Here is a 26,471-nt window from a genome sequence, read left to right as displayed (position 1 = left end):
AAAAAGCCGTTAAATCTTATTATTTACCTTTAACAATAAGAAAAAGTTGAAAAAATAAATAAATACATAGGGTCTGTTTGGTTCATTCTTCTATAGTTTTTAGAATAGTTTTTTGAAAAAAGTTAAATTGGGCGGATATTACGATGTAGGATTTGAAAATTAACAAAAACATCTCATATGTTTATTTATTTACTAAACACCCCTATAATAAAATATTAAAAGTTAACAAAAACACCCCCAATCCACCCATTAAATACGAATAGCCGGCCACCATCGCCGGAGAGTGGCCAGAGTGTTTTTGTAATTTCTAAAAAAAATATTTGAGGGTGTTTAGTTAAATTAATAAATTTAGGAGGTTTAAAAGAAATTAAAAAATATAAAATAATATTTTGGGAATAATGTCATTTTACTGTTTAACTTTTTTGGGAATACTAATAATAGTATTTCCAAAAACGAACCAAACGGAGCCATAGTTCTTGAAACAACTTCCAATATAAGAAAATAAATATTTATTAATATTGCAGTAGAAGGCAATGGAAATGGCATCGAATCAACCAAAATCCAATCTCTTTTAAAGATTCTTGAAACAAAAAAAAAGTAAACATCACATTCTTTTCTTTCTCATCCATAAATAAAAAAAATATTATATTTAAAACCCATCAAACAAATTTAGCTCATCTAATTTTAATCCCCTTTGACAAATTTAATTTAATTTTAACCAATCTGACTAATTCAATGAATCAAACTCCATAACCAAAACAGTCAAGGTCAAGATTATCACTAAACCAATGAAAATTTTAATTACTTATGACAAAGAAAAAGAAACAGAAGCTGAGGAGGTGAACACCAACACCAGCACCAACAAGACAACAACTACACCACCACCACACCAACAACAAGTGATGGTACAAATGGAATCACGCCTTCTCTTTTTAACCACTAGAAACCCTTTTCTTTTTTCAACACCATTATCAACATCATCCCTCCCATTGACTAGTCTACAACAACTAAACCGACACCTTTGCTTCATTAATACCGACGGTGTTTCTTTGTCTTTCTGCTTAGCCCATTTCTTCTTTTTTCATTTTTTGTTTGGTGTCTTCAGATCGCTCTACCCTCTAATATCATCAATACCAGGTACTCAATCACTCAAAGATCCATTGATTAATGATTACATTAGAGGATGAAAATGAAATGATAATTTATTTATTTATTTATTTATTTATTTTTTGTGTTGGGTATTGTTAGGAATATGTTTGGAGGCGATAGTAAAATCCGATGCTCCTTGTTTTTGTTGGGGAGAACCGGTTCCAGTATAATGCTAATGCATTGCCTCAGCTTCAGTTATTTGGAGATGGTGAGTTTTCACTACCATTTATGGTTCCTTTCTAGAATCTTTTTCATCAATCTGTGTAAAGCTTGTCATGCATCCTTTAAAAATGATTTTATTGATTGGATATTCATTGTTCTAAACCAGGTGTGAAGTTTTTTTCTTAGTTTAACTTGATATTTGTAGCTATATAATCCATAGACTCGCATTTTTGTATATAATGAACTTGGAAATTTGCTACAATTTTGATCAGCTAGTTTCAGATCTTTGAAAAATTTTAACTTGGGGAGTGCACTGTGTATATGACTAGAGAATAGAATCCAATGGTTAATTTTGTGAATCCTAAATCTTGTAATGGGTGTTGAGTGGTAGACATTGAACAAGTTTAAAAATTGATGTCATGTTAATGGATTATTTTCTTCTTATTCGTCATGGTGTTTCAATAGGAGTAATGCATGCGACATTGTCACTACATTTTCAGTATATCTCTATCAACAGATGACCTAAAAAAGCTAAATGAAATGTAGCAATTCATGAATTAATAGAATGTTGGATACCTTCTGTTATCATATAATTAATTAGGAATTTGGCATGAACAGAGGAAACATTCTTTTTCTGCTTGCCTCTACTCTCCTTAATTTTTCCCTTTCCATGGAGTATTAATCATCTAATCCTCCTGCTCGTTCTTACAATGATTGCATTCATAGTCAATTTGTGTTGTTTTCTAGCTGCAATTGTTACAATGTTGGCCTTGAATATAGTTGCTTTCACTTTGTTAATTACAATGTATATTTGTTCCTTCTCTCAAGTGTTCTCAAATGAAGTTGCAATTTGTGACTGTTACAGTTGGGTGTAGTGTTGGTCCCTTAAACTATGTGGGAAATGAGCGTGCAACTACTATGGACCAACAGTTGAAAAGAAGCAAAGAGGTGGAATCTATTTCCAGACAGTAAAAGCATCGTGTGTCTTTAAAAGATAACTTTCATAAAGATGAATCTAGTCAGCCTGGTTGTGTTCTGCATCCAAACCCTGTCTCAACTGGTTTGAGACTTTCGTATGAGGAAGATGAACACAATTCTTCTGTTACTTCTGCTTGTGATAACGTGATATGTACCATCCCTATGTTGTCCCTTGGGGATAATCTTAAGGTTGAGATTGACCGTCAAAAGGAAGAATTGGATCACTACATTAGACTTTAGGTGAGAATTCGATTCCATTTATTATAACTGCTGGTAGACAGGTTTCTATCACTCAACCAACATCTTTTGAATATCTAAGCCTTGGAAGGAAAATTTTGATGCTCATATTTTTTTTTTCCTTTGCTCCTCAGAGATTTGTGACTAAAGAGAATCAACATTTACATNTAAAAATTGATGTCATGTTAATGGATTATTTTCTTCTTATTCGTCATGGTGTTTCAATAGGAGTAATGCATGCGACATTGTCACTACATTTTCAGTATATCTCTATCAACAGATGACCTAAAAAAGCTAAATGAAATGTAGCAATTCATGAATTAATAGAATGTTGGATACCTTCTGTTATCATATAATTAATTAGGAATTTGGCATGAACAGAGGAAACATTCTTTTTCTGCTTGCCTCTACTCTCCTTAATTTTTCCCTTTCCATGGAGTATTAATCATCTAATCCTCCTGCTCGTTCTTACAATGATTGCATTCATAGTCAATTTGTGTTGTTTTCTAGCTGCAATTGTTACAATGTTGGCCTTGAATATAGTTGCTTTCACTTTGTTAATTACAATGTATATTTGTTCCTTCTCTCAAGTGTTCTCAAATGAAGTTGCAATTTGTGACTGTTACAGTTGGGTGTAGTGTTGGTCCCTTAAACTATGTGGGAAATGAGCGTGCAACTACTATGGACCAACAGTTGAAAAGAAGCAAAGAGGTGGAATCTATTTCCAGACAGTAAAAGCATCGTGTGTCTTTAAAAGATAACTTTCATAAAGATGAATCTAGTCAGCCTGGTTGTGTTCTGCATCCAAACCCTGTCTCAACTGGTTTGAGACTTTCGTATGAGGAAGATGAACACAATTCTTCTGTTACTTCTGCTTGTGATAACGTGATATGTACCATCCCTATGTTGTCCCTTGGGGATAATCTTAAGGTTGAGATTGACCGTCAAAAGGAAGAATTGGATCACTACATTAGACTTTAGGTGAGAATTCGATTCCATTTATTATAACTGCTGGTAGACAGGTTTCTATCACTCAACCAACATCTTTTGAATATCTAAGCCTTGGAAGGAAAATTTTGATGCTCATATTTTTTTTTTCCTTTGCTCCTCAGAGATTTGTGACTAAAGAGAATCAACATTTACATTTGACAATGTGACTTTTATGATATGTTAACTAATGAGAATATGTCCTGACTAATTTGAAGGAACATTTCATCTTAGTATAGTCAACATTTTGAGGAAAATCACCTTTTATAGGGAAGATAAATGCCAAGGACAATCTCTAATACACTCTCTTAGTCACTTTCTCTTATGTTCACATGTGGCCATAAAATTTTTATCATTATCTTTTTTATTTAACCATTATCTTATGGAACACTCCCTTCCACTCTCATATTGGATCCAAATGAAAAAGGTACAAGTAAGATAGTATGAAAAGAGATAATATCTGCCTTGTTTCCTCCAATGAAATGAATGCAGTCTTATGAACAAGCATGGGAGTGAGACGTTTTTCAATTTGTCAAATATGAGATAATTGAATATGGCACCTTTGCTTTCATCTTAACCTGCTAAATGCGTAATTAGTAATAATTTCTTTTGGATAGAGTTGATGTTGTAGTTTGATCTCTAATATTTATCCCAAACTTTTTTGATTGGTGTGTTTCATACAGGAAGAGAATACCGTGAAAGGGGTTAGAGAACTAAAGCAGAGACACACATATTCATTTCTCAATGCCATAGAAAGAGGAATTGAAAGAAAGTTACACGAAAAGGAGCTTGAAATTGAGAACATAAACAACAAGAACTAGGAACTAGTGGATAGAATAAAGCAAGCTAGTATGGAAGTTCAATCATGGCACTACAGAGCAAAGTATAATGAGTCTGTAATTAATGTGATGAAGAACAATCTGAAGCAGGCAAGGGTAGAAGGTGCTATGCATGGTAAAGAAGGTTGTGGGGATAATGAGGTCGATGATGTTGCCTCTCACACTAATGTGAACCATATTGTCGATGGTTCAGGAAATTTGACCCCCACGATGAAGCAGACAAGTTGCAGAGCTTGTAAGGTACATGAAGTGTCGATCTTGCTTTTGCCATGTAGACATTTATGTTTATGTAAAGACTGTGAAGGGTTTATTGAGATTTGCCTTATCTGCAAGGCAATGAAGACTGCAAGTGTTCAAGTATACATGTCTTGAGAGTGCATGTATCTAAGCACTTGCAGTTGTTGTGATTACCCCAAAAAGGGAAGAAATTTGTTTAAATTATAATGTTAATATGACCACTAAATGTGTGAATTATGCATGGAGATTTTAATGAGATGGATTTAAACGATTTTTTTTTTTTTTTAATGAAGCATGTTGATAACACGGCTCACAATTAAGATTATTTGTTATAATATTCAGAGTTATTTTTAGTTTTCCATTTGCAAAAAATATACAGTGGATTAGGAGAATGAATAGCCAGGCTGCAGCATGCATTGTGATATGGATAATACTACACTCACGAACCCTTCTTACTAATTTTTTCTCACAAATGTGACGTGACAGCTTGGAATTGGTCAGCTTGCAAGGGGTCATGTCTGTTCAACAATGGGTCTCACTTGACCAATTGCGAGCTGTCATGTCATATTTGTGAGAGAAAGTTAGTGAAAAAAGATTGTCTACCTATCTTTATTGTTGTGATATTGACATTAGCCAGACAGACGGATAAATGCTTCCTGTTTAGGGATGTGAAAAGAACTCTGCCCGGGCATACGTAACACCTAGACCCGAGCTTTTTAGGTATATTATACAAAGTTGGGTAAAATTACCATAACTATTGTAGTCTCTATCTACCTTTCAATTCATAATGAAAAATTACCCATAACCCCTATGGACTATCAAAATACCCCCTCATCATATCAACCAAAATCGCCCGATGCCCTATAGCCTATAGGCTCGGCCTGGGCTTGCATTTTAAAATAAACTCGTTTTACAGCCCTCTTCTTATAAAATTCTTTTTAAGTAAAATTTTGTATAATAAAATATTAAAACTTAATATAATAAACTCAGTTCTGTCTCATGTATCAATAAACTCAAATAATTTACGATTCCAAATAGAGAAAAACTTGAACCATTTCAATTTAATTTATTTGAAAAGGAAAATAGAAAGGTAATAACTATCCCTAGTGAACAAATAATCCATAATGAACAATAATATGTGTTGATACGAAAAATCACACCAACTTGAGGGATCCGATTGACTTTGATGGAATCATAACGGATTAATGTTTGATTGTAATAATCAGGCAGGAAAATGAAATTAAAGGACAAAAACACTTTAAAGTAGTTTGACCAGCTAACTCTCAAGCCTACGTGCGAAAAGCATTTTATTTTGAACATGTTCTTGTATTGAATATGAATAATTACAAGAATAAGAACTCTTTTTTTTTTTTTCTCTAAATTTGCTAATCCCTTATCATGAGTTTTTTAAGGGTATTTATACATGAAATTAATAATGAAATGATTTTAGAGATTGCGGCTTAAACATAGGCAGTTAATCCCATGATTGACGTGATCAACAAAATTCCATGATAAGATGTCGAAAGTATCTCCTTGATTTCAGGGGTAAGGCTCATGCTCATCTGTGATCTGTGAGACAACTGTCTAGTTAGCTCACTCTGAGAATGCTCGTACCCAAACACAACTCGATATCCACTAAAAGTCATAGCTCGCTTAAGCAACCTTGATCCATCCACTCATTGCGAGCTTGTCGTATGTTCTCACACAATAATCTGTATTGTCTAAGAATCTAAATGACGAATAATATGTGTATTAAGAAACAAAAACATGAAAATAAAATGTTTATTAAATTACATCTGCATGTCAAAGCTATAGGCTAAAAAGGCCAGCACCTAGAATTCGTTACTCGTAAACAAAGAATGCTCAAATTAGAACAATGAATACATGTTGAAAAACATTTGATAAATGCACAATCACTATCAATTATTCGAAGATCCAACACATGATCCCATCACATATTCCAATAATTTTACAATCGTAAGTAAAATATGAATTGAGTTGTTAATATAAGAGAATCCCACCCACCATCGTGTCAAATTCAAACCTCAGATCCCACTTGACCTAATTCTTCAATTCCGATTTCATCTGAATTTCTCACCTACCCACCACCCATTTCCCATTATTAATATTACACTTTCCTTCGTTAAATAAAATATCAATTCCTCACTCAGCATGGTACTGTAATCACGTCTCAATACACTTGACCATTCCCCACCTTTCATTGGTCAAAACTTCCATCTACTATAGTCCAGCTTAAAGACACCCAATTATGTCATATTCAGGAATATCTAAGGGCTTTTTTGTAATCTGAACATTATTTAATTACTTTTGATCCCTGAGATTCAGTCCGCTTTTTAGATCCAGTAACATCTAAAAGTAACGCTTAAATCCTTATTAAATTATTAATTACATAAAAAAATTAACATAATCATAAGAAAAAACTGGAATAATTCTACTAATTATAAGACAAAAGGTATTTTGAATTTAAGAAGAATTCTTCAAACACTTGAGTATTACTTTTAGGTAATAATTATTATTTATTCCAGATATAATCACATTTCAGTAACGTAATCATAACGGTACGGTGGCCGTCACATGATATTTTCCCCACCTATCACATTTTAGAATATCCACCAAAACCTTCTCCGATATTCTTTCTCCGTATTTATTTTAAATTATATATACTGTATATAGATTTTTTGTCATTACAGTGCACTACATTTCAAAGTACCACTTGCTGTTACACCAACCTTGCCGGTGGGCGGACTCTTCAACGCCCTCCCGTCTCTCTAAAATCACGCACACAAATACATTTTTTTTTCTCTCTTCCTCCCTCTCTCTCTAGCCGTTTCCTTCGCGCTTTAAATTTTCAGATCTTCAAAATGCAAAGCGCCGCCGCCTTCACCGGGGTCTCGCCGTCGCTCCCGCTCCTCAAGCCGCGGAAGAGCGTTTCGCCGAGCCCTAGATTCGAGCCTCTCCTCTGCTCTTCCAAACGACATGATCTCTCCCTTTCTAGCAATGTCGCTTCGTCGTCTCCCTCGCTCCCTCTGCGTCGATCGTGGTCCTTGTCCTCCTGTAATACTTCCATGTTCAGGCCATGGACCTCCGTCCCCGCTCGCGATCCGGAAACGACTAGTCGTTTCGAAGTCAAGGCTACGGCTGTCCCCGAGAGTGCTGGTGGTGAGGAAGAGAAGTCTAGCTTGGTGAAGACCTTGGAACTTGGATTGCTGTTTGGTTTGTGGTTCCTGTTTAATATCTACTTCAATATCTACAACAAGCAGGTTCGTTTTCTTATTTTTTGTTCAATTTTTTTTGTTTTTTTTTATAATATTGAGATTCAGAAATTTGAATATTAGGAGAATTTAGGATACCGATTCGTATGTTGCAATTCCGAAGTGAATACTTAATAATGCTTAATTTTCACAGGTTTTGAAGGTCTACCACTTCCCAGTCACCGTAACAGTGATTCAATTTGCTGTTGGGACTGTTTTGGTTTTGCTTATGTGGACTTTGAACCTCTATAAAAAGCCAAAAGTTAGCGGCGCTCAGGTCTTTTTTCTGCCGTTTTTCTTCATTGTTTCTATTATTATTATTATTTTAAGATTTTCGGGAGTGATGCTGATTGTGGGCTCTGTTCGCTTTTCAGCTTGCAGTAATTTTGCCACTTGCAGTGGTGCACACTTTGGGCAACCTATTTACGAACATGAGTCTTGGGAAAGTGGCTGTTTCGTTCACTCACACAATTAAAGCTATGGAGCCTTTCTTCTCTGTTGTCCTTTCTGCTATGTTTCTAGGGGAGGTTTGTTTTTCCTTTTTTAGCTCAATTTTGCTCTATTGTGATTTATTTAAATCACCTGGATATGATCGATGGAGATTAAATTGATATGGATCTGTTTCACTTTAAGTTGCTAGTTATTGTTTTTGCCTCGTGAAGCTGTTGTGGATCTAATTCATCAATAAGTATTAATGCGTGTGGATATATGCTGCGTGTGGATATATGCTGGGAAAATGAATCCACATTTTCTTATTTGTTATTTCTGATTGTTCGCTGCTGACTCTAGCTCTTGTCTTCATGCTGATGCAGTTGCCTACTCTCTGGGTGGTTTCTTCTCTTGTACCAATTGTTGGTGGAGTGGCACTTGCTTCAGTCACGGAGGTCTCTTTTAATTGGTAAGAAACTATACCACATATTCCTACAGTGTTTAAATATTGATGCCAAAAATAAGCCAGAGGATGTTGTTGCACTTTAAGTATACTTTATAACTATGATTCCATTCCTGATCTTGGTATAATAATCAATGTTCTCAACGATGATTGATGACATTTTTTTTTCCTTTTTTCATGAATAGGGCTGGTTTTTGGAGTGCAATGGCTTCCAATTTGACAAACCAGTCTCGTAATGTTCTTAGCAAAAAGGTCATGGTTAAGAAAGAGGTAATGTGCATTGTCCTGATTTATACCTTTTCTTTGGCATGGTTTTGGTGGTCGTGGTGGCATTACTTTCGAATCTTTTTTAAACCAGTTTGAGAAGTCAGTTGCAAATGTGAATGTGTCTTTTTACAATCCTTTTTGTTTGGAATATTGCATAACCATTGGGTCTGTTTTTCTTACAGGATTCTCTGGACAACATTACTCTTTTCTCAATAATAACAATCATGTCTTTCCTCCTGTTAGCTCCTGTGGCAGTGTTCATGGAAGGTGTCAAGTTTACCCCTGCATACCTACAATCTGCTGTAAGTTTCCATCTTGTAACAAAACTTGCTATAGATAAAAAGATTCTTGTTTTACTAGAAATGTGATTTATCTGAGTTGGTATTTGTTTACTATATGTCTAATCTTGTGTGACAGGGATTGGATGTTAAAGTAATAGCCACAAGGTCTCTTATTGCTGCACTCTGTTTCCATGCTTATCAGCAGGTGATCATTTTTAATTTCTTTCAGTTCTGTGCCTTCCCTGGAGTCATTATTTCTTGTATTCCATTTTAAGTTTCATTTTAACATTCCGTATTAAGTATGTTGTTTAATTATTAGGTAATTATTTCTCTTGGCATTAAACAATTGACATAGAGTTGAGAAACAATTGCTTCTTATGAGTATTCAGTTGCTTGTCTCAAGATGGGTTAAATTCAATTTTTATGGTTGAGAAACAATTGCTGCTTTTCTGTAGTTATTTTATTTGCTGGATCTTATTGAAAATACCCATGTTTTGGATATAATTTGGATTATACTACACTACAGGTTTTTGAAGACATTCTATATGGATACCTTGTTATATGTTTTACATACATGTTGGTTTGGATTGCTCATATTTTAAATTTTTGATTGTGTGGCCTTGATCGAACCTTAGATTTCAATATTATAGTTATTCAGTTTGGTAATTTATAAGTTTTTAAACTACAGCTTTGTATTACTTGAAAGTTGAAGCATCTTTTATATTTGAAACTTTTGCGTATGAATTTGTGCATCCATGAGAGACAAAGATAGCAGGGCTTGTTCATGAATGCTGAGAGCCTTGGCTTCTTTCAAACCCACATTTTAACACATACATCACACTTATTTTCTGAAAAATATGATAAAACTGTGCAGGTTTCATATATGATATTACAGAGGGTATCTCCAGTTACCCATTCTGTTGGCAATTGTGTGAAGCGGGTGGTGGTCATTGTGAGCTCTGTTATTGTCTTCAAAACTCCTGTCTCGCCAATCAATGCTCTTGGTAAACTAGTCTTATTTGAGTTGTACTTTATTTATTTATTTATTTTCCCCTGATTCATGTCAGTTCTAATATACTACAGTCTTCTCTTTTGAGTTACAGAAATTAATTTTTCCTGAGTTTGATGCAGGCACGGGGATAGCTCTTGCTGGAGTTTTCTTGTATTCAAGGGTGAAGCGTATTAAGGCAAAGCCAAAGGCTGCTTGAAAATTTGCTGGGGAAAATTTTGAGGGTAAATTGGGTCATCATTAATTTGAACACATGTTTTGTAGTTGAGGTCAGGAACTTAATTAGCCATTTTGGTTTGTAATCTTCCTTTTTCTTCCCCTTTCTTCATTTGGGTGATACTGCCAACAGTTATACGGAGAGTAAATGAGAGCTACTCTGTAAACCTTTGTGTTGTCTTTCTAGTTTTAGCTTCATTGGGATTCCTTTGGTTAACGTTGTGCATGTGAAATGCAATTTGGTCATTCTTTATATATTACATTATTCCCGCATAAGGCGACGAGTTGTGGATATTAATGGAATGTGTTGCAGGGTAAAGTCGGTTGATTTTTACCTTATTATGCTTTGCAATTTATATTTAGTTAAGTTTTAGATTGAATGAGCCTTTTGCATTGCTTCGAAACCCTTTCGGCTTTCCCTGCAAGATATATGTTGCTTGGTCAGATGGCTGTAGTTACGTTAGATTTTAATTTGTTGGGTTCAATTTTGCAAGGTTAATCTAGAAGACAGTGTTTTAAAACTTGGCTCGCCCTGCTCTGCCTTAAATTGGGACTTGAGGGCTTTATCAGGTCGGGTTAACAATTTTCTTATTCACTCAAAATCTTAAAATTTGGGATGATGATCGACGACCAAGTGAAGGTTGGGATGTTGATTTTTTATGAGTAAATCGATCGAAAATAAAAAATAAAAATAGGCGACAGTAACAATCGGTTTTTTCAGGCAATTGGCTAGGCTAACGGGGGTGGGGTGAGGTGAGGTGGGTTTTGGTCGAGAGGAAAAGGGGAGATGGGGTGGGTTGTCGACATCGATGTCGGTGAAATCTGACCTAGAATGTCGATGCCAACGTCGGTGAGATCTCGATCAGATTTTGGGTAGATTTTCTAGGGAATCGGCTCAAGGGATGATTGAGATTGAATTTGGGGTGTCGTCACCATCAACCCGTCGATTGTAGACTTGTATTTGGGGTGTGTTTACTAAATTTCAAACCTATAGAGACTTCGTAATTTTGAGAGGTATATTTGTTAAATTTTAAAAGTTTTGACATTCAGTTTGACCGGTCAGTCCGGGTTGGTTATTAAAATATTGCTAGAAGAAACAGAAAACCGTTCTACATAAATTTCTTTTAATTAAGAGCTTTTATTAATTCTTAATTACAGAAAAATCAAATAAAATATCTAATTAATGTTTATAAATATAAAGTTAAATTCACATAATGCAACGTTGCATACAATATTCACGGCCTTTTACTTTTATTACAAATATTATTAATATTTATTTTATTTTATCCTCTCTTTTGAACACTGAATATCACAACATCCGGGAAATTAAAATGTTTTAAATTATCAATTTTCGGCTGTTATATGTATACTGGTTTCTCAGGCTTTACAGATTAGTAGCTTGAGCAATCATCTCCACCAAATCCAGGTCCTCCTTCACTTGAGATTCCATAACTGGAGCCACATCTAATATCGGCAACTCCATTTCAAAACTTTTCTCATCATCATCATCATCATCAACAACAGGATCGCAAGGCATCTGCTCAATAAGAGAATCGATGCTACAGTTTTCTTCAAATAACTTATCATCATCAAAATCAAAATCCGGGACTTCGTTAAAATCAAAATCTTGGACCAAGTGATCGCTCGGGCAGAAGGCATCATCAGCAGGTGTCTGGTCTGATACTAATTTGGTTTTGTTATTAATACTGGAGGAAGTTTTTGCCTGATGTTTGGTGGAGGTTGAAGTAAAATTTAAGGTCTTAATATAGTCTTGCAGAAGAGAGGCTCTCTGGTTTTTTGAACGACATTTTCGCTTGGAGAATTGCCTTCTCTTGGTTGCATTCCAATGGTTTTTGATAGAGTTTTCTGTTCTTCCGGGCAACCTCTTTGCAATTTCTGCCCATTTGTTCCCTATCTCTGCATGCGCCTCTATCAACGCCTTATCCTCCTCTTCGCTCCAAGTATCCTTCTGCATGCACACGTTGGAAACAGAAAAATAAAAATAAAAATAAAAGGGTAAGCTTAAAATAATGCAAGTGTCAATGGACTGGCAAGACGGTATGCAATATCAATGGATGTTATTCGAGCTTTTCAAGTTTACAATACCATTCATATTGGTGCCTGCAACGAATATGTTATCCATGTATAATACCAGATAATGAAATCATTATCATCATAACTATAGAAGTAGGCACAGTGATCTGTGTCAAAAGAAGAAAGGAAGAAAGAAACATAATGCAAACCTTGATATCAGGCCGCAAATGGTTATGCCATCTCTCTCTACACTGCTTCCCTATTCTTCCAGGCAACATCTGCGCGATATGAGACCATTTTCTCATGCCATGCTGTTCAACCAGTCTAATTAAGAGCCTACGGGTATGCATGATCAATACACCATCATAAAACAAAATTAGAAGAAACCAAGATTCAAGCCAAGCATGCATAAATTAATTATAAGTAACTGAAACTCTTTACCTGTCTTCATCAATTGTCCATTGCCCCTTCACTACATTGTACTTCTTCCCTACTTTCAGTGTCCTTCTTGTCGAAAGATATGGCCTATTATTCTTATTCATCCCAGATTTCTTATAGTAACTACTAATATTATCTGCACTTACGCATGAGACTTCATCTGACACTGCAAAATTCGCAGGCCTTATTTCTTGAAAACTTAACGTCATGTGGCTCTGATTGGATCCCGTCACATCAACCAGGGGATTCATAATTTGATGATGATCCTCCAAGTATCCTCCGCTTTGAAAATTGTCCATGACTTGAACATGTCCACCATTATTATTATCAGCAAACGGCTTACACTCATAAAAATCAAAGTTTGAAGATAAGTAACCATGTGCAGAGAAAGCATCTAGAGAGTCGAAACATGGAGTCTGGACTCCAAATATAGGATTTGAGGAACACCCATTTGCATGAAACTGATGATCAAGATGGTGAAAATCTTGAAGATAACCTTTGGAAGAAGGTCCTTCATCAAAAGGAATCTCAGTTTTTATGTGGGTTTTCATGTAATTTTCAGAGAAGAATAATGGAGCATGATTTTGTTTGAGGTCCATGAGATGAGAGCATGCATTGAAGAAAATTGTTCAGCGTTTTGAAACTGTCACCTTTGTGTTCCTTAATATGTGAGCAAGAAAATGCATTTACTAAACACGTTGATCATGACCGTTTAGTTTGAGTAAATCCTACGGCCACTGTCCCTTCTCATTTCACACTTCACACTAATAACCATCAAGCTTGCATTTGTTAAGGTTTTGGCTTTTATTTATTTTTCTTTTTTTCAATTTAAAATAATTTAATTTCCGGTCCTCGAAAATTAAATATTCTAAATTTATAACTGACAGGATTAAATTTACTTCAACTTTAGAGGGACATTACAAATAAATTTACTGAAAATTTTTGTATTAGAGAATTAAAAACCAATTAATTAACCGTGTTAGATTTCAATATAAATTATGACTACATAAATAAAAGAAAAAGGTCAGAGTAACTGTTGGTATTTGCTGTAGCCTTAATTATGCACTTCCTGTTCTTTAACCAGAGTTAAATACAAAAGCTTTAATTGTGTTGCTTTAGGCAAGAACAACAAGTACATATCAATATCAAAGAAAAAGCAAGAAGGCCAATACTTTTTCATTGTGGAATAATACAGGACAACATTACCATGATTTCCAAATCTTTTCATCAAATAGAAAAATTAAACGAGAGAACAAATTTCCAAGCCTTTCTTGACGAAATTCTGAGAGCATTGCAGTTGGAAAGCTTTCTCAGGGTGTTTTCCATCAATTACTGATGGTGAGGAAAATCATATGGCATTTGCTCAGGAGAAAACCATGCTTCTTTCAAAACTCTCACAACTTCTTGGTGAACCACTGCATTGCCTTCTGGCGTAGGTGCAACCCTCACTGTTGTCGAAAAGATAAATAAATAAATAAAACGAACATTAATCGCAAGGATTCTAATAACTAATTCTGATTAAGTAGTTTCAGTTTCTTCCCTGTAATATAAGAAATATTAGGTTGTCACCAATGGAACCCCAGGGAAATTTTTCCATTCAAAAGCCTCATCATTTGAGACACCTTTTCCTAAAAGATCAAAATCGACAAGCTTCTTCCATTCAATTCATTCGGACTATTGCAGTAGTTAACTAGTTTCGTTAATACAAGGAAATACTCCTTACTAAGAATAATCTGGTTACTCACTTTTCAGAAAGCCATAAATTCTGGAAGAAGCTTTGTATATCACACAAACCTGAGGAATTTTTTCTGCCAACCTCTGTTTTCTGCATTTTGGACCACAAATCAATGGCGGATTCCCAGTCCTTGGCCAGCTCAACACACTGTCTTGCATAAACTCCTGCCACTTCATTTGTCCTTTCAGGCTCTTTCATAGCTTTCTCACCATATATGGAACTGCAAGACCACATTACAAATTTATAAGCAACATATCGCAGTAATAATATCACAGTAACAAATTTTACTGTGAAAATTCAGGTTTGAGATTTTGGGTCTTCAGACTCAGGAGGCCAATATTTGAAACTGTATCAATCATAATTATTTCTGCCTAGGTCTCAAATAGCAACAATGCAGAAAATGAAAGAACGAAACATTATTCCCAAGTTCTAATTTCAGATATAGATTACTACATCCCTTACTATTTAAAGTCTAGTAAGCATTTTCATTCAAACAACACCAAATTTCGTGAATCCATGGATTTCCAAGAACCAGACCTTAAACAAAGGACAATATTAGGTGCTCTTTCCAGTGTAAATCTAGCTTTTAGAGGGAAAAACCATGGTGTTTTAGTACAATAAAGGGTAAAAGAGATTACATCAAAGCAGTTATAATATCAAATGGAGAAAAAGTAAAGATATCCAAACAATGTAGCAAACCAAAAGTGAAAAAATTTGAACAACAACACAAATACACGAGGCAAACAGAATTTATTAACATGAATGGGCTTATCAACACATATGAATTAGAGAATAAGATTCTATCTTCATCTAGTTCCATGTAAAAAAACCAGTAAAAATTATATATCACAACTTCTCCACTTTTTTATTACCAATATTATACAGCCAATCACCAAATACAAAATTTTAAGATATTACTATTATCAAAATTAGTAAATAAATAGGCTCTGGTCCACCTTGTAATATGAGGCATCTGCCTCTCATCTCATGTCTGCTCTCACTGTCTATCTATAACTAGTGGGTAGCTCGGTCAATAGACTGGGTGCATGTGGGTGTTGGTGTTTCATGTCGGTAAGACTATTAAGCAGCTAATATAAGGAGAAGAACTATCATACTGTGCATATTCTTTACGCCCTGCCTCATCGATTGGTGGTGGAGTAATAAGCACAAGCATGGTGGAGCATTCCTGCAAAGAGATCGCTATATAAAATGATACATTATCAGCAATTGAAATCATACTTGTTGGAAACCAGATAAAGTTTATAGGGAGCACTATTGCACCAAATAAACAACTCATGGCAATGAATTAGAGCATTGAAACGAGCCAAAAGAAATATTACTGATCAATACAAGAACTAAAGATGGAAGCAAGATGCATCAATCATATAATGCACTTAATGTATTGGTCAGAAGATACCAAAGACAGGGACATCAAGACAAAAAGTTTAACCCCAAAAAAATGGGGCATCTAGTAAAGGAAAGCACAAAATTAAAAAACCTCAATCAAATGAATAGATTGCATAATTATCTACAATGATCGATATTTGAACCTTCAATGCTGAACTATTTTTCTGGATTGTCCTTGTACTCTTCCACGGAATTGGCCTTTCACTCGTTCTCCCAAGAAGGGCTGCATCATTAGCCCCAAAGAAAATTGTGGTGACCGCTGGAGGTTTTTATTGTCCTACAACAATAAAAAGGAGCATTATTGCTTGGATTCAAAATAAACCCACTAAAACAACCAATGCCTCTAATAAGGCGTTTAGCCTAATTAGAATTGACTACGAAAAAGAATAATTAATTACCAGAGGGAATATGTGATGTACAGAACAATGCCCATCTAGTATTGTAACCCACCATCCCACGAACTAACACATCAGCCTATATAAATCAAGAAACAGATAAAAACCCTTTGAAGAAACTAGGAAATAGATACTGGGTATCTTTAGAAACAGCAAATAAAGAAGAAATCAGTGAAAATTTTAACATTAAAGAAATGTAAACCTTGCGAGAGTAAGTGTCAGCAAGAGATGAACCCCAACCACCTAATCTGAAAGCCTGCTCTGTTATGAATCTCCAAATACACTATTCTGGCCTCATTTTTGTTTACGTGTATATAGGCTTGGACTCTATAGGCTGTAGAGCTTAGATTGAGAACAAATGATTGCAAGACTGTGTCGCGCTCTTTTTAACTGTTTGTCCCCGTACTCTTTTGTCTGGTCTGGTCTGAGCTAAACGCACCGTATGGTACACTTACCTCCACCAACTTGCCTTTTTAAACAGTACATTCGCTTATGTCCATAGCAATGGCATGGGCCCATTTTAACATTATATTGCTGCAGGCCTGATCCAGTAGCCCAGAAATTAAAGCCAGAAATTAAGCCCCCAAGGTTTAGCCAATTAGTAATTCTCTAAACCCCCACTGTCATTTAGTTTTAACAGAATCAAGGGTAAAAGAATAAAGTGCACCAAAATTTTTATGAGAGTTACGACATGTTCCCACCCAAAAATGGCCCATTGCTTCTTTTTAAATATCATTTCAGTACCCAAATATAGTTTGGGTGAAAACACATAATTTACAAAAATACCCTTAGCCTCTTCATTGCTGGCTGGACTAGGTGCAGATAAATGAATAGGTGGTGAGCAACTTTGGGGAAACGAAGTTGGAGTGATCTGGAGAGAACACACAATTAAACGCACTGTCGAGCACAAAAACCCAACGATTTGTAGAGATCGCGCAAATCGTGATTCCCACGTGGAAAGATTGGACAAGGTGACAAATGGTAGTACACTGTTGGTAGAGACCATATTCATGCACGAAAACGTAATTATACAAACGAAAAGGGTCACTACACATCCCAAAATCATGGCGAGTACGATGTTGGTAAAGACCAATCATGCACGGAAAAACGTAATTATACAAACGAAAAGGGTCACTTACACATCCAAAATCTGAGCACAATTGTATTGTTCACATGCAAAAACTTAAAGCGTAAAAAAAGCTGTGTAAAAACAAATCATACAAGGATTTAGTTCATTGGAGCTCGGATATCTTTGACTTCGCTCACAACACTATTCACACTATTGTTCACACTATGTTCACACGCACTGTTCACTAATCGATCCAATAGGATCCACTCACGAAATCACTGAAGATAATCCGAAGAACGACAATTGTTTTGCTAGAACAATTCGCTTCAAATAAAAAACAATCAAAGAAAAAGAAAAAATTTCTTTTGCACTCAAAGAGTGAAAACGTGAGAGAAAGCGAGAGATAGGGTGCTAGGTTTTTGTTTTATAAAAGCATACATTGTGTTTTAATTAAGTTGCACTTATATAGTGCAACTTTAAAACCCTATTCAATAAGGAACACCCAGGGCACCAACTAAGCGTCCTTGCAACCAAACACCTGTAATTGGTATTTTAAATTAATTAATTATTATTATATTAAAATCAATTAATATATAATATATTAACATTTAATTAATAATCAATTCATTTAAATATATCATATTATTTAAATAATCTCAATTTAATTTTAATATCAAATTAAATACAACAAACCTCACAATTTAATTGTACTGCAAGATTACCAAAATACCATTTCATCTGAAACGAAAATACCTTTCTCACAAATTGATTCTTAAATTATTTCTAAGTGTGTGATCCTAGGCTCCTTATCATATCGGCATGTGTAGTATTGCGATTAACACCAATTAATATCTCACTATTCACAGATAGAGATGGCAATGGCCCAACATTTTCGGTACCCGCCCGGCCCGAAAGGGCGGGCTTTACCCGGGTTGGCGGGCTTGGGCTTGGGCCTGGGCTTGATTTTAAGGCCCGACCTCGGATACGGGCCGGGCATGGGTATATCTTTAGGCCCGGCCCGGCCTGTCCCAATTTTAGTATTAATTTTACTAATTTACCCTTATACTATAATTTTAATTACAATATTATCCTACACATATATATATATATCCTTTTTTCCCAAACCCTAACCTCAATTTTCATCCCATATTGAAGGTTTAACATGTTAAAATTGTCTTTAAAGAGTTAGATGGTTTTTGGTTCAACTATAAAAGTGGATTTTACCGTAACATATTATGTACATGTTGAAAAGTTAGTATAATCAAATATTATGGAGTTTTAATTGCTCACTTATTGCTTAAATTTTGCAGAAATAGCTTCAATTAATATTTAAAAACTATTGCTAAAATAAAAAATATAAAAAAATTGAAATTTATTAATATTTAAAAATAAATATTATTAAAAAAGGCGGGCTTGGGCCGGGCCTACGGTTATAAAAAACCCGTCGGGCCGGGCTTGGGCTTTGCCTATCATACCCGTAGCGGGCTCGGGCCGGGCTTGGGCCTGTGTCATGAGGTCGGGCTTGGGCCTGGGCCAAGGGGTACCCGGTCCCGGCCCAGCCCATTGCCATCACTATTCACATACCAAGATTGGCCCCTAGCAAGGCATCATGGTCATCCAATAGATTCGGATTCAACAAAACCACAACCTGTCAACGGTATGGTTACCGTGTAATCAAATTCTTTCATCAATTGTTATCTCATCGAGACTAAAGTACATAAATAGTGTCAACCTCAAATATCCTCGACATATTTGTATTCAGTTACTGGACCAATAACAAGAATATTAAATTGGATTGAGCAACAACTCAATCCCACTGTGACCACAGATTTAGTGTCATTGCCATTTACTGAATTACCTAGTGAGATAAATTCTCCTGTACCCAGGAGTAATGAATCTTTTGTCGATCCACCATAGTTTTGATACACTTCTTGATGTAGCCAATCACTACTATATTGATAACTCTGAATAGAACTACGTTGGGCTATTGTCAAACTACACCAATCGTTGCACAAGGCGCTCCAGTGATCTCAAGTCTATGGATTACATGCACCACCATTTATTAGAGGATTTATTCCATAGACACTGGGGTTACCGTCCATATGAAATCCTCTGGTGGGTCTGTCTAGTGAACTTGCCTCCAGCAAACACCCATGTGTTGCACCAGGTTGTCGGCAAACAACTTTGACAAGTAAGATCAGTCACTACCTTTCGACAGGGTCGTTCAACGCTATGATAGTCTTACCGTATTATCTGTGTTCTTGCTTAGAATAATACTAGGCTATGGACATTTCTAGAATGGCCACTATATGTGATCATAGGGTTCTCACTATCAAGATTTGAAACACTTGATACCCTCGTCACGGTTTTACCATCCTAAAGACATATATCATTATATATAACTATGATTTACACGATATAGAAGGATATGCCTTTTTTTATTGATAAATAAACATTTATTACAAAGTCAAACTCACAATAATATATTGGCTTTAAGGCACATACTCTAACACATGGAGGTTTGGGGGAGGGGTGGGTTTTGAAAAAGCAAAGGGTGGGGAGTCGTGGTGGTGGCAAGGGCCATTTTGGGTGACAAAATTGGTCGGAAAAAGGCTAGAAAGATGGGAAATTCACCTGATCTGAAAGACTGCTCTGTTATTGAATCTCCAAATAACACATTTCTGGCCTCATTTTTGTTTACGTGTAATAGCTTGGACTCTATAGGCTGTAGAGCTTAGATCTTGAGAACAAATGAGTTGCAAAGATGCTGTGTCGCGCCGTCTTTTTAACTGTTTGTCCCGCCTTTTGTCTGGTCTGGTCTGAGCTAAACGCACCGTATGGTACACTTACCTCCACCAACTTGCCTTATTAAATCAGTACATTCGCTTTATGTCCATAGCAATGGCATGGGCCCAATTTAACATTATATTGCTGCAGGCCTGATCCAGTAGCCCAGAAATTAAAGCCAGGATATTAAGCTCCCCAAGGTTTAGCCAAATTAACCCCCTATAGTACTGGTATTTAGTAATTACTCTGAACCCCCTGTCATTTAGTTTTAACAGAATCAAGGGTAAAAAGATAAAGTGCACCTAATTTTTATAGAGTTAACGACATTCCACCCAAAAAATGCCCATTCTTTTAAATATCATTTCAGTACCCAAATATTATGTTTTGGTGTAAACAACATTAATTTACAAAAATACCCTTAGCCTCTTCCATTGCTAGCTAGCACTAGTGCAGCAATAATTGGATAGGTGGTGAGCAACTTTGGAGAAACGAAGTTGGAGTGACTGGGAGAGAACGGTGGTTAAAAAACACACTCAACAACTAATTAAACGCACTGATCGAGCACTAAAAACTCAATGATTTGCAGAGGAAACCATCGCAAATCATGATTGTCCCACGATGGAAAGAGTGGGACAAGGCCGACAAATGTGAGCACGGTGTTGGTAAGAGACCCTATTCACGCAACGGAAAAACGTAATTATACAAACGAAAAGGGTCACTTACACATCTCAAAATTCAGGACAAACTGTATTGTTCACATGCTAAACTAAAACGAAAATACCTGTGTAAAAACAAATCTATCACGGATTTATTTTATCCCCACGTTTGGAAGCTTTTTCGAATATCTTGGACTTCGCTCACAAACACTATCATCGACTATTGTTCACTGACTACCGTTCACACGCAACTGTTCACTAACGATCCAAGTAGGATACACTCACAGAAATCCATGAAGATAATCCAAGAACCGAACATTGTTTTGCTAGAACAATTCCAGCTTCAAAAATAAAAAACAATCAAGAAAAGAAAAAAGTTCTTTTGCACTCAAAGAGTGAAAACGTGAGAGAGAGCGAGAGATAGGGTGGCTAGGGTTTTTGTTTATAAAAGCATACATTGTGTTTTAATTAGTTGCACTATATAGTGCAACAATTAAAACCCTATTCCAATAAGGAATACCCATGGCACCCCAAAGCTTGCTCTTGCAACCAAACACCGTGTAATTGGTATTTTAAATTAATAATTATTATTATAATAAAATCAATTAATTATAATAATATATTAACATTTAATTATAATAATACATTCATTTAAATATATGCATACATATATTTAATATATATCTCATGAATTAATTTTAATATCAAATTAAATACAAACAATAACCTTAGCAAATTTAATTGTACTGCAAGATTACCAAAATACCATTTCATCTGAAAGGCAAAATACCTTTCTCACAATTGATTCTTAAATTATCTTCTAAGTGTGTGATCTAGGCTCCTTATCATACGGCAATGTGTAGTATTGCTTTAACACCAATTAATCATCTCCTGGTGAACCACTGCATTGCCTTCTGGCGTCAGGTGCAACCCGTCACTGTTGTCGAAAAGATAAATAAATAAATTAAAAAAACGAATGTTATAATCGCAATTGATTCTCATAACTAAATTCTGATTATAGTAGTTTCAGTTTCTTCCCTGTAATAATAAGAAATATTAGGTTGTCACCAATGGAACCCCAGGAGAAATTTTTCCATTCAAAAGCCTCATCATTTGAGGACACCTTTTCCATAAAAGATCAAAATCGACAAGCTTCTTCCATTCAATTCATTCGGACTATTGCAGTAGTTAGACTAGTCTTCGTTAATACAAGGAAATACTCCTTACTAAGAATAATCTGGTTGACTCACTTTTTCAGAAAGCCATAAATTCTGGAAGAAGCTTTGTATATCACAAACCTGAGGAATTTTTTCTGCCAACCCTCTGTTTCCTGCATTTTGGACCACAAATCAATGGCAGGGATTCCCAGGTCCTTGGCCAGCTCAACACACTGTCTTGCATAAACTCCTGCCACTTCATTTGTCCTTTCAGGCTCTTTCATAGCTTTCTCACCATATATGGAACTGCAAGACCACATTACAAATTTATAAGCAACATATCGCAGTAATAATATCACAGTAACAAATTTTACTGTTGAAAATTCAGGTTTGAGATTTTGGGTCTTCAGACTCAGGAGGCCAATATTTGAAACTGTATCAATCATAATTATTTTCTGCCTAGGATCTCAAATAGCAACAATGCAGAAAAATGAAAGAACGAAACTATTATTCCCAAGTTCTAATTTCAGATATAGATTACTACATCCCTTACTATTTTAAAGTCTAGGTTTTAAGCATTTTCATTCAAACAACACCAAATTTCTGTGAATCCATGGATTTCCAAGAAACCAGACCTTAAACAAAGGACAATATTAGGTGCTTCTTTCCAGTGTGAATCTAGCTTTTAGAGGGAAAAACCATGGTTGTTTTAGTACATATAAAGGGTAAAAGAGATTACATCAAAGCAAGTTATAAATATCAAATGGAGAAAAAGTAAAAGATATCCAAACAATGTGTAGCAAACCAAAAGTGAAAAAAATTTGAAACAACAACAAATACACGAGGCAAACAGAATTTATTAACATGAATGGGGCTTATCAACAGTATGAAATTAGAGAAATAAGATCTCGAATCTTCATCTAGTTCCATGGTAAAAAAAACCAGTAAAAATTATATATCACAACTTCTCCACTTTTTTATTATTACCAATATTTATACAGCCAATCACCAAATACAAAATTTTAAGATATTACTATTATCAAAATTAGTAAATAAATAGGCTCTGAGTCCACCTTGGTAATATGAAGGCATCTGCCTCTCACTATCCATCATTAGTGGATAGCTGCCTCTCACTGTCTATCTATAACTAGTGGGTAGCTCGGTCAATAGACTGGGTGCATGTGGGTGTTTGTGTTTCATGTCGGTAAGAGCTATTAAGCTGCTAATATAAGGAGAAGAACTATCATACTGTGCATATTCTTTACGCCCTGCCTCATCGATTGGTGGTGGAGTAATAAGCACAACTAGCATGGTGGGGGAGCATTCCTGCAAAGAGAATCGCTATATAAAATGATACATATATCTAGCAATTGAAATCATACTTGTTGGAAACCAGATAAAGTGTATAGGGAGCACTATTGCACCAAATAAACAACTCATGGCAATGGATTAGAGCATTGAAACGAGCCAAAAGAAGATATTACTGATCAATACAAGAACTAAAGAATGGAAGGCATCCAGGATTGATGACATCAATCATATAATGCACTTAATGTATTGGTCAGAAGATACCAAAGACAGGGTACATCAGAGACAAGAAGTTTAACCCCAAATAAATGGGGCATCTAGTAAAGGACAAGCACATAAATTAAAAAACCTCAATCAAATGAATAGATTGCATAATTATCTACAAATGATCGATATTTGAACCTTCAAATGCTGAACTATTTTTCTGAGATTGTCCTTGTACTCTTCCACAGGAATATGCTGCCTTTCACTCGTTCTCCCAAGAAGGGCTGCATCATTAGCCCCAAAGAAAATTGTGGTGACCGCTGGAGGTTTTTTATTGTCCTACAACAATAAAAAGGAGCATTAATTGCTTGGATTCAAAATAAACCCACTAAAACAACCAATGCCTCTAATAAACCAAACCCATTTGGCGTTTAGCCTGAATTAGAATTGACTACGAAAAAGAATAATTAATTACCAGAGGGAATATGTGATGTAACAAGAACAATGCCCATCTAGTATTGTAACCACCATAACCACGAACTAACACATCAGCCTATATAAATCAAGAAAACAGATAAAAAACCCAGTTGAAGAAACTAGGAAATAGATACTGGGTATCTTTAGAAACAGCAAATAAAGAAGAAATCAGTGAAAATTTTAACATTAAAGAAATGTAGAACCTTGCGAGAGTAAGTGTCAGCAAGAGATGAACCCCAACCACCTGATCTGAAAGTCTGCTCTGTTATTGAATCTCCAAATAACACTATTTCTGGCCTCATTTTTTGTTTACGTGTATATAGGCTTGGACTCTATAGGCTGTAGAGCTTAGATCTTGAGAACAAATGAGTTGCAACGACCCTGTGTCGCGCATCTTTTTAACTGCTTTCCCCGTACTCTTTTGTCTGGTCTGGTCTGAGCTAAACGCACCGTATGGTACACTTACCTCCACCAACTTGCCTTTTTAAATCAGTACATTCGCTTTATGTCCATAGCAATGGCATGGGCCCAATTTTAACATTATATTGCTGCAGGCCTGATCCAGTAGCCCAGAAATTAAAGCCAGGATATTAAGCTCCCCAAGGTTTAGCCAAATTAAACCCCCTATAGTACTGGTATTTAGTAATTACTCTGAACCCCCACTGTCATTTAGTTTTAACAGAATCAAGGGTAAAAGAATAAAGTGCACCAAAATTTTTATAAGAGTTAACGACATGTTCCCACCCAAAAAATGGCCCATTCTTTTTAAATATCATTTCAGTACCCAAATATTATGTTTTGGGTGGAAAACACATTAATTTACAAAAATACCCTTAGCCTCTTCCATTGCTAGCTAGCAGCTAGGTGCAGCAATAAATTGGATAGGTGGTGAGCAACTTTGGAGAAACGAAGTTGGAGTGATCTGGGAGAGAACGGTGGTTAGAAAAAACACAACATCAACACAACTAATTAAAACGCACTGATCGAGCACTAAAAACTCAATGATTTGCAGAGGAAACCATCGCAAATCATGATTGTCCCACGATGGAAAGAGTTGGACAAGGCCGACAAATGGTGAGCACGGTGTTGGTAAGAGACCCTATTCACGCAACGGAAAAACGTAATTATACAAACGAAAAGGGTCACTTACACATCTCAAAATTCAGGCACAAACTGTATTGTTCACATGCATAAACTTAAAACGTAAAATAAAAGCTGTGTAAAAACAAATCTATACAAGGATTTAGTTTATACCCACGTTTGGAAGCTTTTTCGAATATCTTTGACTTCGCTCACAAACACTATTCATCGACTATTGTTCACTGACTACCGTTCACCGACACTGTTCACTAATCGATCCAATGTAGGATTACACTCACAGAAATCCACATGAAGATAATCCGAAGAACCGACAATTGTTTTGCTAGAACAATTACCAGCTTCAAAAATAAAAAACAATCAAAGAAAAAGAAAAAAGTTCTTTTGCACTCAAAGAGTGAAAACGTGAGAGAGAGCGAGAGATAGGGTGGCTAGGGTTTTTGTTTTATAAAAGCATACATTGTGTTTTAATTAAGTTGCACTTATATAGTGCAACTAATTAAAACCCTATTCCAATAAGGAATACCCATGGACACCAACATAAGCTTGCTCTTGCAACCAAACACCGTGTAATTGGTATTTTAAATTAATTAATTATTATTATAATTAAAATCAATTAATATATAATAATATATTAACATTTAATTAATAATAACAATTCATTTAAATATATGCATACATATATTTAAATATAATCTCATGAATTTAATTTTAATATCAAATTAAATACAAACAATAACCTTAGCAAATTTAATTGTACTGCAAGATTACCAAAATACCATTTCATCCTGAAAGGCGAAAATACCTTTCTCACAAATTGATTCTTAAATTATCTTCTAAGTGTGTGATCCGTAGGCTCCTTATCATATCGGCAATGTGTAGTATTGCGATTAACACCAATTAATCATCTCACTATACACAGACCAAGATTAGCCCCTAGCAAGGCATCATAGCCACCCGATAGATTCAGATTCAACAAAACCGTAACCTGTCAATGGTATGGTTACCATGTAATCAAACCATTTCATCAATTGTTATCTCATCGAGACTGAAGTACAGAAATAGTATCAACCTCAGATATCCTCGACATGTTTGTATTTAGTTATTGGACCAATGACATGAATATTAAACTGGATTGAGCAACAACTCAATCCCACTGTAGCCACAGATTTAGTGTCAT

General features: G+C 35.5%; 3 protein-coding genes and 1 pseudogene across 4 annotated transcripts; 2 read left to right on the top strand and 2 right to left on the bottom strand.

The window, feature by feature from the left end:
- Positions 1-1,252: 1,252 nt before the first annotated feature.
- Positions 1,253-4,842, top strand: LOC116136876 (annotated as a pseudogene).
- A 2,548-nt stretch (positions 4,843-7,390) lies between these two features.
- LOC116136162 (phosphoenolpyruvate/phosphate translocator 1, chloroplastic) lies at positions 7,391-10,866 on the top strand. Its single transcript, XM_031421860.1, has 9 exons — positions 7,391-7,870; positions 8,016-8,138; positions 8,236-8,388; positions 8,674-8,759; positions 8,939-9,023; positions 9,203-9,322; positions 9,438-9,506; positions 10,176-10,305; positions 10,433-10,866. Exons 1-9 carry the CDS (start codon positions 7,472-7,474, stop codon positions 10,507-10,509), a joined length of 1,242 nt encoding a protein of 413 aa, XP_031277720.1. The 5' UTR covers positions 7,391-7,471; the 3' UTR covers positions 10,510-10,866.
- Positions 10,867-11,910: 1,044 nt separating this feature from the next.
- Positions 11,911-13,549, bottom strand: LOC116136726 (transcription factor MYB98-like). Its single transcript, XM_031422393.1, has 3 exons — positions 13,002-13,549; positions 12,770-12,896; positions 11,911-12,495 (listed from the first exon to the last, which is right to left on the bottom strand). The coding sequence occupies exons 1-3, from the start codon at positions 13,547-13,549 to the stop codon at positions 11,911-11,913; spliced, it is 1,260 nt and encodes a 419-aa protein (XP_031278253.1).
- A 587-nt stretch (positions 13,550-14,136) lies between these two features.
- LOC116135917 (GDSL esterase/lipase At5g62930) lies at positions 14,137-24,633 on the bottom strand. 2 transcript variants are annotated; one of them, XM_031421635.1, is made up of 7 exons: positions 24,397-24,633; positions 24,192-24,269; positions 23,915-24,055; positions 23,454-23,530; positions 22,346-22,510; positions 21,959-21,984; positions 14,137-14,422 (listed from the first exon to the last, which is right to left on the bottom strand). In XM_031421635.1, the coding sequence occupies exons 1-7, from the start codon at positions 24,493-24,495 to the stop codon at positions 14,328-14,330; spliced, it is 681 nt and encodes a 226-aa protein (XP_031277495.1). In that variant the 5' UTR covers positions 24,496-24,633; the 3' UTR covers positions 14,137-14,327. The 2 variants fall into 2 exon arrangements, with proteins under 2 accessions (XP_031277495.1, XP_031277487.1); XM_031421627.1 differs by having other exon boundaries at positions 14,137-14,402; positions 21,939-21,984; positions 24,397-24,632.
- Positions 24,634-26,471: the final 1,838 nt, after the last annotated feature.

Source organism: Pistacia vera, unplaced genomic scaffold (assembly GCF_008641045.1).
Source record: "Pistacia vera cultivar Batoury unplaced genomic scaffold, PisVer_v2 Contig109, whole genome shotgun sequence".
NCBI classification, from domain to species: domain Eukaryota; kingdom Viridiplantae; phylum Streptophyta; class Magnoliopsida; order Sapindales; family Anacardiaceae; genus Pistacia; species Pistacia vera.
The sequence above is the reverse complement of the archived record's forward strand: the minus strand, read 5'-3'. Positions and strand labels throughout refer to the sequence as shown.

Excerpts from the sequence above, each read along its gene's own strand:
- LOC116136162 (XM_031421860.1), top strand. The coding sequence starts at position 7,472 with ATGCAAAGCGCCGCCGCCTTCACCGGGGTCTCGCCGTCGCTCCCGCTC. Across the intron at positions 8,139-8,235 it reads CAAAAGTTAGCGGCGCTCAG|CTTGCAGTAATTTTGCCACT; the intron begins GTCTTTTTTCTG and ends TTCGCTTTTCAG. Across the intron at positions 9,507-10,175 it reads GTTTCCATGCTTATCAGCAG|GTTTCATATATGATATTACA; the intron begins GTGATCATTTTT and ends AAAACTGTGCAG.
- LOC116136726 (XM_031422393.1), bottom strand. The coding sequence starts at position 13,549 with ATGAAAACCCACATAAAAACTGAGATTCCTTTTGATGAAGGACCTTCT. Across the intron at positions 12,897-13,001 it reads TGGACAATTGATGAAGACAG|GCTCTTAATTAGACTGGTTG; the intron begins GTAAAGAGTTTC and ends GCATACCCGTAG. Across the intron at positions 12,496-12,769 it reads ATTTGCGGCCTGATATCAAG|AAGGATACTTGGAGCGAAGA; the intron begins GTTTGCATTATG and ends GTGTGCATGCAG.
- LOC116135917 (XM_031421635.1), bottom strand. The coding sequence starts at position 24,495 with ATGAGGCCAGAAATAGTGTTATTTGGAGATTCAATAACAGAGCAGACT. Across the intron at positions 24,270-24,396 it reads CTGACACTTACTCTCGCAAG|GCTGATGTGTTAGTTCGTGG; the intron begins GTTCTACATTTC and ends TGATTTATATAG. Across the intron at positions 24,056-24,191 it reads TACATCACATATTCCCTCTG|GACAATAAAAAACCTCCAGC; the intron begins GTAATTAATTAT and ends TTATTGTTGTAG.